The 12149-nt window shown below is 36.4% G+C and overlaps 1 protein-coding gene and 1 pseudogene across 2 annotated transcripts in view; both read left to right on the top strand.

Annotated features, from left to right (window-relative positions):
- Positions 1 to 12149, top strand: part of BAZ1B (bromodomain adjacent to zinc finger domain 1B) — a 68102-nt gene that overhangs the window by 40656 nt on the left and 15297 nt on the right. For both annotated transcript variants that reach the window (XM_033110057.1, XM_033110058.1), the window contains exons 10-13: positions 2518 to 2623; positions 3537 to 3635; positions 6585 to 6762; positions 8628 to 8810. In XM_033110057.1, the coding sequence (XP_032965948.1) occupies positions 2518 to 2623; positions 3537 to 3635; positions 6585 to 6762; positions 8628 to 8810 (566 nt within the window). The remainder of the gene's footprint in view (positions 1 to 2517; positions 2624 to 3536; positions 3636 to 6584; positions 6763 to 8627; positions 8811 to 12149) is intronic.
- Positions 595 to 2057, top strand: LOC117024671 (60S ribosomal protein L35a-like; annotated as a pseudogene).

Here is a 12149-nt window from a genome sequence, read left to right as displayed (position 1 = left end):
GTTTCTTGGAAATTGAGGTAAGGGGGACAAGAAGGCATTTTATGTCTTCTTCCACTATTAAAATTCATTTATTCAGTATTTATGGAGCGTCTCTTATTTGCCTACCAATTTTTCATGTGCTGTGGTACGAGATAGCAAATAAGACAGATAAGGTTCTAAATGTCATTTAACTCAAATTCTAATGAGGCAAAACAACAATATCTAATTAAAAATACATGACTGAGAAGGAGGTCAGGAAGGGGCAGATTATTTTCTTTTTCTTGATCTGGATTCTGGTTACATGGGTGTGTTCAGCTGGTAAAATCAATACAGAAATGTACTTTTCTAAGTATATATATATGTGTATATCTTTTCGAGGTGTGTATACACACACACACACACACACACACACACACACACACACTCAGTTAGTTGACCCTTGAACTACACAGGTTTGAACTGCAGAGGTCCACTTGTATGTGGACTTTTTTCAATAAATAGCTGGACTGTTTTTGACCTGCAGTTGGGAGTCCACGGGTGTGGAGGACTGACTACACATTTTATTTAGGGGACTTGAGCATCCTCGGATTTTGGTACCCGAGGGGGCTCCTGGAACCAATCCCCTGTGGATACCGAGGGGAATTAAGTTTTGGGTGAGTCAAAAGTTATACGTGGATTTTCGACAGCACAGGGGTTTGGTGCCTCTAATCTGTGTTGATCAAGTGTCAACTGTATAATACTGCAAGGAAGAAATTAAATACATATTTTTTTAATTAAAAAAACCCAGATGGTTAGTCTAGATCAGGTTTTCTTAACCTCAGCTTTATTGACTTTTTGAGCCAGATAATTCTTTGTAGTGGGGAGTTGTCCTATGCATTGTAGGATATTTAGCATCCCTGGCCTCTACCCTCTAGATGCCAATAGTGACAACCAAATAGGTCTCTGGACATTGCCAGATGTCCCCTGGGAAGCAACATGGCTCCGAGTTGAGAACCACTGGGTTAGATGATCACAAGTTTCCTTCCAGCTCTACTTTCTATAACCTAATAAAAATTGCTTCTCAAATATTAGATTATGTTTTTTTGAGAAACCTTTTTTTTAAAAAGTAGTTTTCCTTCATTTTAGAGGAACTCGTAATCCAAATTACAAACTCAGAAAATTGTTAAATATGGTAATTAATATATAGCCCAAATTTCAAATTTAAGGCATTTTCGTGTTCAATTATATTAAGTGCTAGATTGTAATACTTAGTAGAAAAGTCTATTTCTGGCCTTTTCTGCCATCTTGGGGCCTGTGGAGGCCTACTGGGAATAGGACTTCTAAAATGACAAATTTTTCTGGAAGGCTGTGGTCCAGTGCCATTTTTGCTGGCTATAAGTGGCGTCTCCGGACCAGAGAGAGCACACAGCTCTTAAAATTGAAGGTGTTTATGCTCGAGATGAAACTGACTTCTATCTAGGCAAGAGCTGTGCTTATGTGTACCAGGCCAAGAACAACACAGTGACTCCTGGTGACAAACCGAACAAAACCAGAGTAATCTGGGGAAAGGGAATTCGTGCTCATGGAAACAGTGGCATGGTGGTTCGTGCCAAATTCCAAAGCAACCTTCCTGCTAAGGCCGTAGGACACAGAATCCATGTAATGCTGTACCCCTCAAGTATTTAAACTTAGTGAACAGTAAATAAAGTGGATTTGTTCTCAAAAAAAAAAGAAAAGTCTGGTTCTGGTAGACCCCAGGTGAGGGCAGTTTGTTTGAGGGCAATAAGTTGAAGTCAGCACCTTCAGACATAGAGATTCCAATGGGATGAGAGACTGAATGTGTTTCAGAAACTTAGTGACTGTCCTTAGAAATTGGGCCTCCACGGTTACAGCTCCCTGAGAGAAGGTTGGCATCCAAATCTCTTCACTTCTAGCGCATCCTGGTAGATGTTGTTGCTTCATGTTTTCTAGTTCTAGCATGGCAGGATCTCAGCAAAATTACCTGACTGAAAAGATAAAAAAACGATTGTGTTAGTATTGCAGGGGTGAGAATGGGAGCAGGGGAGCAAACCAATCGTAGTATTAGGTAAGACTTCAAATATTGGCTTAAGATCTGTCTATCTATATTAATGTCATATATTAGTGTATAGGAACTGGTTTACAAAAAAGTTAATCATGTCTGACATTTGAAGCTTCCAGGGATAAGTTTGTAGTAGTCGATATATTTTGATTGACTCTCACTACAGATGCCTTTGTGTTAACATTGGAGTAAATTATTTATTTGCTTTGATAGAATTATTTAATCATCCCCCTCCATTCTAAGTTGTGAAACTCTTAAACTTTGAACTGTACAATGATTCAGCTGTATAGGAGCAAATATCTTAGATAATGTGCTATATGTTAAGATTTTTAAGAGAAGTTAGCATCTGTTGTATATGTAGATATATTTAAGATGCAGCATCTGTGTTAATTGTTGGATTTGATACAATGTACTGCTTAGGTTTGAAACTAGGAATTGGATATTTACTATTTTCAACTTAATGTATAAATTTTTCATAGGTAAGAAAGCAAACTTAGGCAAAAATGTAGGTGTGAACACACAACATGGACCAGCAACAGAAATTGCTGTAGAGACCACCACCCCCAAACAAGGACAGAACCTATGGTAATGTGAGCATTCATCTGGTTGCTCTTTCTTTTCCCTTTTCAATGTTAAGAAAGTATTTAATATAATGATACCAATGAGTTAGTGATTATTAAGATCATTTTGTGTGACTTTGATTTCTTGGATATGTAAACTCACTGCTTTAAAAGCAGACTTGATTTTTTGATAAGGAAATATTTGTTTGTTCTAAGGTTTGGAAATTTTATTCCCCACCCTCATAATGTAACTTTGTATACTATATGATAGATGTGACATAGCATTGGAAATACTTTTCAGTCTATTTGGTAATAGAAGTATTTAGGATTTGCATCTTCATTAATTAAAGAATATAAAATTATATACATAGCCATTAATCTTCTCTTGTGTCATTCTGCTTTCAGGCAGGGAGCTAGATTTTAAAAAGGCCCTTTGGACTTTGTAAGTGCGTTAACTGTTTTAGTTATGTTCACCTTTGGTGTAACGACTATTTATCTTTTATTTTTGGATATGTTTACTCTTTGAAGGTGTGCGGACAAATATGCCTCTTAACTTTATAAAATTTGCTTGATTATATTTTAGTAAGAAACGTTGGCTCCAATATCCAATGATATAGTTAACATTAAGCCTCATAAAAATAGTAAATTAGGGGCGGCTGGTTGGCTCAGTGGTTAGAGCGCAGTGCTCATGACACCAAGGTCTCCAGTTCGATTCCCACATGGGCCAGTGAGCTGCACCTCCACAACTAGATTGAAGACAAGGATTTGACATGGAGCTGATAGGTCCTAGAAAAACAGTTCCCCAATTAAAAAAAAAAAGTGGTTCCTGTTGTAAGCAAGTTTGGGATTCTGCTCTCCCAACTCCTACCATCAACCCTAGGTCCCTTTCTTAGTTTGATCTCCCTCCCCACTTATTCAGCTCTGTTTTACCCCTACAGGTTTTTGTGTGATAGTCAGAAGGAACTGGATGAATTGCTAAATTGCCTTCACCCTCAGGGAATACGAGAAAGTCAGCTTAAGGAGAGATTAGAGAAGAGGTAAGGATTTTCATCTTGCTCCTCACATGTTACTTCTCTTCAGCATTAGATATTATAAATATCTTAGAGGGTTTTTTTTTATTTTTGCTTATCTGTAAAAACTTAAATTTTTAAAAATGTCTATAACTTTTATATTCCTTTTGCTTGGTATTTTCTTAGTACATCATGCTTATTTGGAAAAATATGCGTTTAAACCATGTATACACAGGGTAGCAGAACTAGTCATTGAAAAATGTATGCCATGCACCATGCTGAGAGCCTCTTTGTAGGTAGGAAGCCTTGCAAATGCAATTCCACATGAGTTGGTGTTCAAAAGTTTTCTGTCATATTCAAAATAGCCAAAAAACGAAAACAACCTTACTGTCCATCAACTGATAGATGGATAAAGCAAAATGTGGTTTGTGTATCCATAAATTCAGCCAGAAAAAGGAATGAAGTACTGACACATGCAACAACATGGATGAACCTAGAAAACGTTTTGCTGAGTTAAAGAAGCTAGACTTAAAGACCACCATATTGTCATCTAGAATAGGAAAATCCATAGACAGAAAGCACATTAGCAGTTGCCAGGGGGTGGAGGAAGGGGACAATTGGGAATGACTGCTAATAGGTATGGGATTTCTTTATGGGGTGATGAAAATGTTTTGGAATTAGGTAGTTTTAATGGTTCCACAATATAAAAACCACTGAAAGTGTATGCTTTAATATTGTGAGTTTAATGTTATGTGAATTACATCTTAAAAACCCCAAAAATCCAAAACAAAATCTGTTCTGTGTACAAAATTAGCATCAACTCCATCTAGATTTGCTAGTGTCCTTCCTGTTCTAGCCATTGTTTGTGTCAAAGCCAGGACAAGGTTTTGCCTTAAGGCCACCGTTAATTTCTGACTGCTTGCTCTTATGGTTGAATTTAGGTTTGATTGAAGAGAGAAGGAAAATACCATTCAGTATATACTGTGTTTCCCCGAAAATAAGACCTAGCCAGACCATCAGCTCTAATGCGTCTTTTGGAGCAAAAATTAATATAAAACCCTGTCTTATTTTCATATAGTATAAGAACGAGTCTTCTCTAATGTAATAGAAGACTGGGTTTCATATAATATAAAATAAGATTGGGTCTTATATTAATTTTTGCTCCAAAAGACGCATTAGAGCTGATGGTCCGGCTAGGTCTTATTTTCAGGGAAACACAGTACATGTTCTACAACTTTGCCAGGCTTTTGTGAGTGATAATGGGTACATCATATTGGTTTTAGCCCACTGCTTAATGTGTAAGATTAATTAAATTTATATTCAGAATCATGCTGCATTGATAGAGATGTGAGACTAGGCAAATTAAGAAAGACAAGGGAAAATGTCAGTACACAGAACCACAAAGGAATACCGTTCTATAATGTTCCTTCTGTTTAAATATTTGCTAGGCACATGTGTTGGATTGAAAGGACTTGATCCATTCACTAAATGTGAACAGATCAAATCCTTCCATCAAAAGGTTAGAGATTGTCAGGATTAAAAACAAAACTTACACTTTTTTCCTTTGATTTTGTTGATCATTAAAAAAAACCCACTTCGTTTTGTTTGGTTTTGTTTTAAACTTTTTAAAAGCTGTCAAATAATATAAAGCCTTTGGGACTTTCTGCTCTTTACTCAGCACTAAAAAGCCGTCAATTTTTTTTTTTTAAGTAACTAAACTTTATTTTCCTTTCTGTATACTGTTCCAAGACACTTAATATTTGTAAATCTGCCCCAGTTTATCTATTTCTCTTGGTGGTGGTTATTTGAGTTGCTTCCCCTGGGGGTAGCCAAGAGGATAGGATAATGTATCATCATTTGAGGTTCAAATTTATAAAAAATATATATGCTCTTTATAAGAAAATACGTAAAGTGATGAAGGATATAAATTAAAGGGTGTGCAGTCAATTATAGCTCAATTAAAAAAAATGTTTTTCAAAGTGCAAAAAGCTAGGCCAGTTGGAAACTATAAAGAAATAGTTTTTTCTGTTAGATCCTTTGAACATTTGTAAAAATTTGTCACATATTTAGCCACATAAACTCAACTTAAAAAGCAGAAAGCTTCAGGATACATTCTCTAATCAAATTATAGTAAAATTAGAGATAAATTCTTTAAGATGACTAAAAAGATAAAAGGGAAATTATGTTGTATCTAGAAAGCAATGAAAGGAGAATTCTTTATAAAGAAAAACAGCAGGACACAATAAAGTTGTATTCAGAGGAAAATAATATTAAAAACCCTTACTATTAAGAAAGGATGGGGAACTTAGTAGTCAGATGTCCTTGAGCTTTAGTTTTAATTTTGGTGTAGGAAGCAAACAGTAAGGTTTATGGCCCACCCAGGGGAGGTAGTATTATTGAAGTCTTTTTTGCTGGGACCTCCTCAAAGGGTTTAGTGTTAAGCTTTAGTATCTAGTGTTTAGCTTTAGTGTTAAGAGTGAACTTGAAGGTCCTTATATAGGCTTTCAGTTGAAATCATGTATCTTCTGTGTTGTGAAGTATTTCAGGCAGATGACTTAAAGTAGTCTTGGGTTGGTAGCAATTCCTGACAGCTGACATAAGCAAAGTGCACATTCTTTGGAGGAGTACAGCTTCACACCAGGCTTCAAAGAATTCCCACAGAGAAAATTCCAAGAAACTCATGGTAAAAAAGTTACAAAATACACAAACCAGGTACCATGATGAATGAGAGCTAGGAATTGGAACCCACTTCAGACACTGGAATTCATCAAATACAGAATAAAATAAGGGTTTTTAAAGAATAAGAGAGATTTGAAAATCTGTTCAAGAAACATGAGACTACTAAAAAACACCAAAGACAGATGAAAAAGATCTAAATGTTTTATAGAAGTAAAACATGTTATTCAAGGAATTGAAATTTATAGACTATCTTCAGAATTCCTTTATTTTCCCTCCCACTTGCTTCAACTTTTCTAGGTACCAGGACATTATTCATTCTATTCATCTGGCCCGAAAGCCAAATCTGGGTCTGAAATCCTGTGATGGCAATCAGGAGCTCTTAAACTTTCTTCGTAGTGATCTCATTGAAGTTGCAACAAGGTTACAAAAGGGGGGTCTTGGTTATGTGGAAGAAACATCAGAATTTGAAGCCCGGGTAAGAACATGAAACACCCTTTGAAATCTCTTACTCATGGAAACCCAATTTGGAATTGTTCCCCGATATTGTTCTTGACTTCCCTAGATGATTCTGGAAATCATACATTTGGGTTTGTCTTGAAAGACACATGTGGCACCAAAACGTATTTTCCCTTTGTCATCTTATGCTGGTATCCAGAAAAATCTATTAGTTGGCTCAGATCCTTTGTTTAAAAAGAGGTTTTCTGTTAAGTTGAAGAAAACCAGCACTGGAGCCATAGTCCTGTAACATTTAACCTGTCTATTCCCATGTGGTGTTGGTGCTTTAAGGTATGAAACATGATTGTGTATCCTGCTTTTGTCCATTCTTTACACCTGATCAGCTCAGAGTTACGCTTATATTGGGCAACACACATGCTGTTAAATGGGTCCATTTCAGGGCCCATTTATAGTCCCATTATTTACTGCTCAGTGTAGGACCTGTAAGTGGTATAGGCGAAACAATTCAAGAGACCCGATCGATACTACATTTTAGATAGGTTTAGCTGTCAAAGATGGAGAGAAGATAGGAGAATACTATCCATCAATTATTATTGTAAAATGTTTTTTTACTGATTTTAAATAATAAAGTCCAGGTTAACTCCAAATAATATATAGGGTGCTGAAAAAATGTATACAAATTTTAAGAAAGGAAAAAACTATTAAAATTGTAATACTCAATAATACAAGACACGTTTGACTTCTGCAGTTACAAGAGGTTCTCAAAGTGGTTGCCATCAGTGTTCAGATGCTTCTGATTACAGCGAGTTACTATTTGAGCAACATTGACCAGCGTCCACTTGTATACATTTTTTTGGCACTCTGGGTATTTGTGGGTTGTTTCAAGTTATTCATACGCATTATAGCACGTGTATTATAGTTGTGTGATTTCTATAATACTCCCCCCCCATTTCCCCAAATTTATGAACACTTTCCATTTCTTTTAGTCCTTATATCTTTTGGGGGTACATACTAACCCTTAGAGTTGATAAAATCTTAAATCTTCTGTCAGAGTTTGTATTTGCTATTTGAAATAGCAAATTATATATGCATCGTATGTATGCATACCTTATATATGCAACTTTTTTCTTTTAAATTAGCCTGGTTATGAATTCTTGGTACATTTCCTGCGGAAAAGAATTTAAACAACTCTGTTTTTTAAATGATTTTTAAAATTATTCAGCCCAAAGCACTTCACCATTTTAAAATATGTATTACATTTCCTTTTTTGTTTATTTAGGAAATGTTTATCAGTTGCCTACTTTGTGCCAAAATCAGCCTGTTCCTTGCTAACATTGGGGTATCATTATTCTTTGTTTCTCTTTGTGATTTTTAAAATGGTATCTTTTAATTGGCAAGTCTTGCATGACAGAGAAGGCAGTCTTCAGTATTGAACGGCATGATTTGGTTCAGAGTGATTTAGTTTCTTTTTTCTCATTCATAAAATAAATGTGACGTTTAGATGAGGTCAAGTATGTAAAGCATATTACCTGGCTTATAGTTAGTAAGTCACTAGGTCAGAAAATTTTTATTCTCCTTCTCAGTTTTTCTTTGCCTTGGGACTGTAGTTTGCACATAATAGGCACTCAGTTACTGAAAGAACGAACGAGTGGCCTAACTTCGTAAGTAGAGCAACTTGCAGCATTTCCTGGATCCCTCCAATGATGAAATGGACGCAGTCAGCTACTTTTAAATGCAAAAGCCACACACTGAATTGAGGAACCGGGATCAATTAATGTTATGTGACCCATTGCGGTTAGGTTGTTCGAATTCAGTCAAAGATAGTCTCCTTTTATCTTTCTCTTGGCCCTTCTCTCAATCTGGTTTTTAAATTAATTCCTGTAGGTGATCTCATTAGAGAAACTGAAGGATTTTGGTGAGTGTGTGATTGCCCTTCAAGCCAGTGTCATAAAGAAATTTCTCCAAGGCTTCATGGCTCCCAAACAAAAGAGAAGAAAACTACAAAGTGAAGATTCAGCAAAGACTGAAGAGGTGGATGAAGAGAAAAAAATGGCAGAGGAAGCAAAGGTATCTATTTAACGAAGATAGAGTTTTATGAGTGTAGAAGAGTGATTTGGTTTTAAAATAGTCTAACCCTATGCTTTTTAGCTACTGTAAGTACTGTTCCCTGAGCCACTCTTCCATTTTTGTCACTTCCACTGAATTTTGTGGTTTTCAGACTGGCCTGTGGAACACAGGCCTATCTCTAGGGCTGGGTAATGGATCAGAATGCTCCCCCCTAACAGAGCCAATTCCTTTTTCTAAAAGATGGTGGTGGTTTTAACATTTTTAAAAATTGTGGTAAAATATACCTAACAATTTAACATTTACCATTTTTATATGTACAGTTCTGTGTCATTAAGTACATTCACATTGTTTTGTAACTGTCACCACCATGCATCTCCAGATCTTTTTCATCTTCCCAAACTAAAACTATGTTTATTATAAACACTAAACTTTCCATTTTGCACCCCTCCCACCCCGGCAACCACCATTTTCTTATTGTGTCTATATATTTGACTATTCTAGATACCTCGTATAAGTGGAATCGTAGAATATTTGTCCTTTGTGACTGTTGTACTTAGCATAATGTCTTCAAAGTTCATCCACATTGTAGCGTGTGCTAAAATTTTCTTCCTTTTTCAGACTGAATAATGTTCTGTTGTATGTGTAGACCACATTTTGTTTATTTCTCTGTGGATGGACACTTGGGTCACTTTCCAGCTTTTTGGCTAATGCAAATAATACTGCTATGAACATGGGTGTACAAATACCTGTTCCAGTTCCAACTTTCAGTTCTTTTGGGTATATATCCAGAAGTAGAATTGCTGGATCATATAGGTATTCTACTTAATTTCATTTTATATGCCTCAAATTTTAGTAAGGTCCCCATTTATTTGCTACTAAAAACTGAAATAGCACATCAAAAAAAATTTTTTTTAATTAAAATTTATTGGGGTGACAATTGTTAGTAGAGTTACATAGATTTCAGGTGTACAATTCTGTATTACATCATCTATAAATCCCACTGTGTGTTCACCACCCAGAGTCAGTTCTCCTTCCATCACCATATATTTGATCCCCCTTACCCTCATCTCCCACCCCCACCCCCCTTACCCTCTGGTAACCACTAAACTATTGTCTGTGTCTCTGAGTTTTTGTTTCTCATTTGTTTCTCTTGTTTTTTTGTTGTTTTTGGTTTATATACCACATATCAGTGAAATCATGTGGTTCTCTGCTTTTTCTGTCTGACTTATTTCGCTTAGCATTATACTCTCAGGATCCATCCATGTTGTCACAAATGTTCCTATATCATATTTCTTACCGCCGAATAGTATTCCATTGTGTATATATACCACAACTTCTTTATCCATTCATCTGTCGAAGGACATTTTGGCTGTTTCCATGTCTTGGCCACTGTAAACAAAGCTGCAATGAAGATTGGAGCACACGTGTCTTTATGGATAAATGTTTTCAGATTTTTTGGGTAGATACCCAAGAGAGGGATTGCTGGGTCATATGGTAATTCTATTCGTAATTTTTTCAGGAACCTCCACACTGCCTTCCATAGCAGCTGCAACAGTCTCCATTCCCACCAACAGTGAATGAGGGTTCCTTTTTCTCCACAGCCTCTCCAACACTTGTTACTGTTTGTCTTGTTGATGGTAGCCATTCTAACTGGGGTGAGGTGGTATCTCATTGTGGTTTTTATTTGCATTTCTCTGATGATTAGTGATGTTGAGCATTTTTTCATATGTCTATTTGCCATTTGTATGTCCACTTTGGAGAAATGTCTCTTCAGGTCCTCTGCCCATTTTTCAATTGGGTAGTTTGTTTTTTGTTGTTAAGTTGCATGAGTTCCTTGTATATTTTGGATATTAGCCCCTTATCGGAGGCACTGTTTGCAAAAATATTCTCCCATTCAGTTGGTTGCCTCTTTATTTTGTTGATGGTTTCTTTTGCTGTGCAGAAGCTTTTAAGTTTGATATAGTCCTCTTCATTTATTTTAGCTTTTACTTCCCTTGCCTTTGGAGTCAAATTTATAAAATGGAAAAAAAAATTGAAATAGTACATCAAAAAAAATTTTTTTCAAATTTTTGAAAAGCAGAGAATCTAATGTACCCTGCCCTAATTATGCTCCAGCCAAACCACGCAGTGTTTTCTTTTTTACATTCCTTCCACACAAATTACTTGCTTCTAATTCTTGATATTGGGTTTCATGTCACTGACTTCAGGCCTCTAAAGTACACCGGCCATACTAAAGACAGATTAGTGTTTCTTTGGGTCAAGTGAAAAAGTGGAACTAAAGTATATTGAAATCATTCAAATCAAACTATGTAGATTCTTTATAAGTTACTGGTATCAAGGTAGACAAAAAAGATGCAAGAAAAAAGACATCACAGAACATACCATAGGGTATCGGAATATTGGTATACAGTCTGTCCAAGCATAGAGTAGCTTTCCCTTTTATTTAATTTCTTGAGAAACTGCCATAACGTCTTCCATAGTGGCTGCACCATTTTATACTCCTACCAGCAATGCACAAAGGTTCCAGTTTCTCCACATCCTTGCCAAAACTTAGGTTCTGTTTCCTTGATAGTAGCCTAGGATGTGAAGTGGTATCTAGTGGATTTGATTTGCATTTTCCTAATGATTAGTGATGTTGAGTATCTTTTCAAGTGCTTATCGGCTATTTCTCTATCTTTGGGCAAATGTCTATTTTAGTCCTTTGGCTATTTTTTAATTGGGTTGTTTGTTGTTGAGTTGTATGTGTTCTTTATATTATCTGGATATTAATCCTTTATCAGATATATGGTTTGCAAATATATTCTCCCATTCTGTGATTCTCCCATTCTGTGAGCTGCCTTTTCAATATCCAAGATACCAAATCCAATGTTGTGAAGCGTTTCCCCTATGTTTTTTTTTTTTTTTTAAATACTTTATTGACAAAGGGGAACAGGACTTTATTGGGGAACAGTGTGTACTTTCAGGACTTTTTTCCAAGTCAACTTGTTGTCCTTTCGGTCTTAGTTGTGGAGGGTGCAGCTCAGCTCCAGGTCCAGTTGCCTGTTGCTAGTTGCAGGGGGCGCAGCCCACCATCCCTTGCGGGACTCGAGGAATTGAACTGGCAACCTTGTGGTTGAGAGCCCACTGGCCCATGTGGGAATCGAACCGGCAGCCTTCGGAGTTAGGAGCATGGAGCTCTAACCGCTTGAGCCACCGGGCCGGCCCTCCCCTATGTTTTTTTTGAAGAGTTTTAGCTTTTATGTTTAGATCTTTGATCCATTTTCGGTTAACTTTGTAGATAGTAAAAGGTGAGGGTCCAACTTCAGTTTTTTGCATGTGCATCTATATGTAAGTTTGTGG

Source organism: Rhinolophus ferrumequinum, chromosome 7 (genome assembly GCF_004115265.2).
Source record: "Rhinolophus ferrumequinum isolate MPI-CBG mRhiFer1 chromosome 7, mRhiFer1_v1.p, whole genome shotgun sequence".
NCBI lineage: Eukaryota > Metazoa > Chordata > Mammalia > Chiroptera > Rhinolophidae > Rhinolophus > Rhinolophus ferrumequinum.
This window is presented reverse-complemented; position numbering and strand designations above follow the sequence as displayed.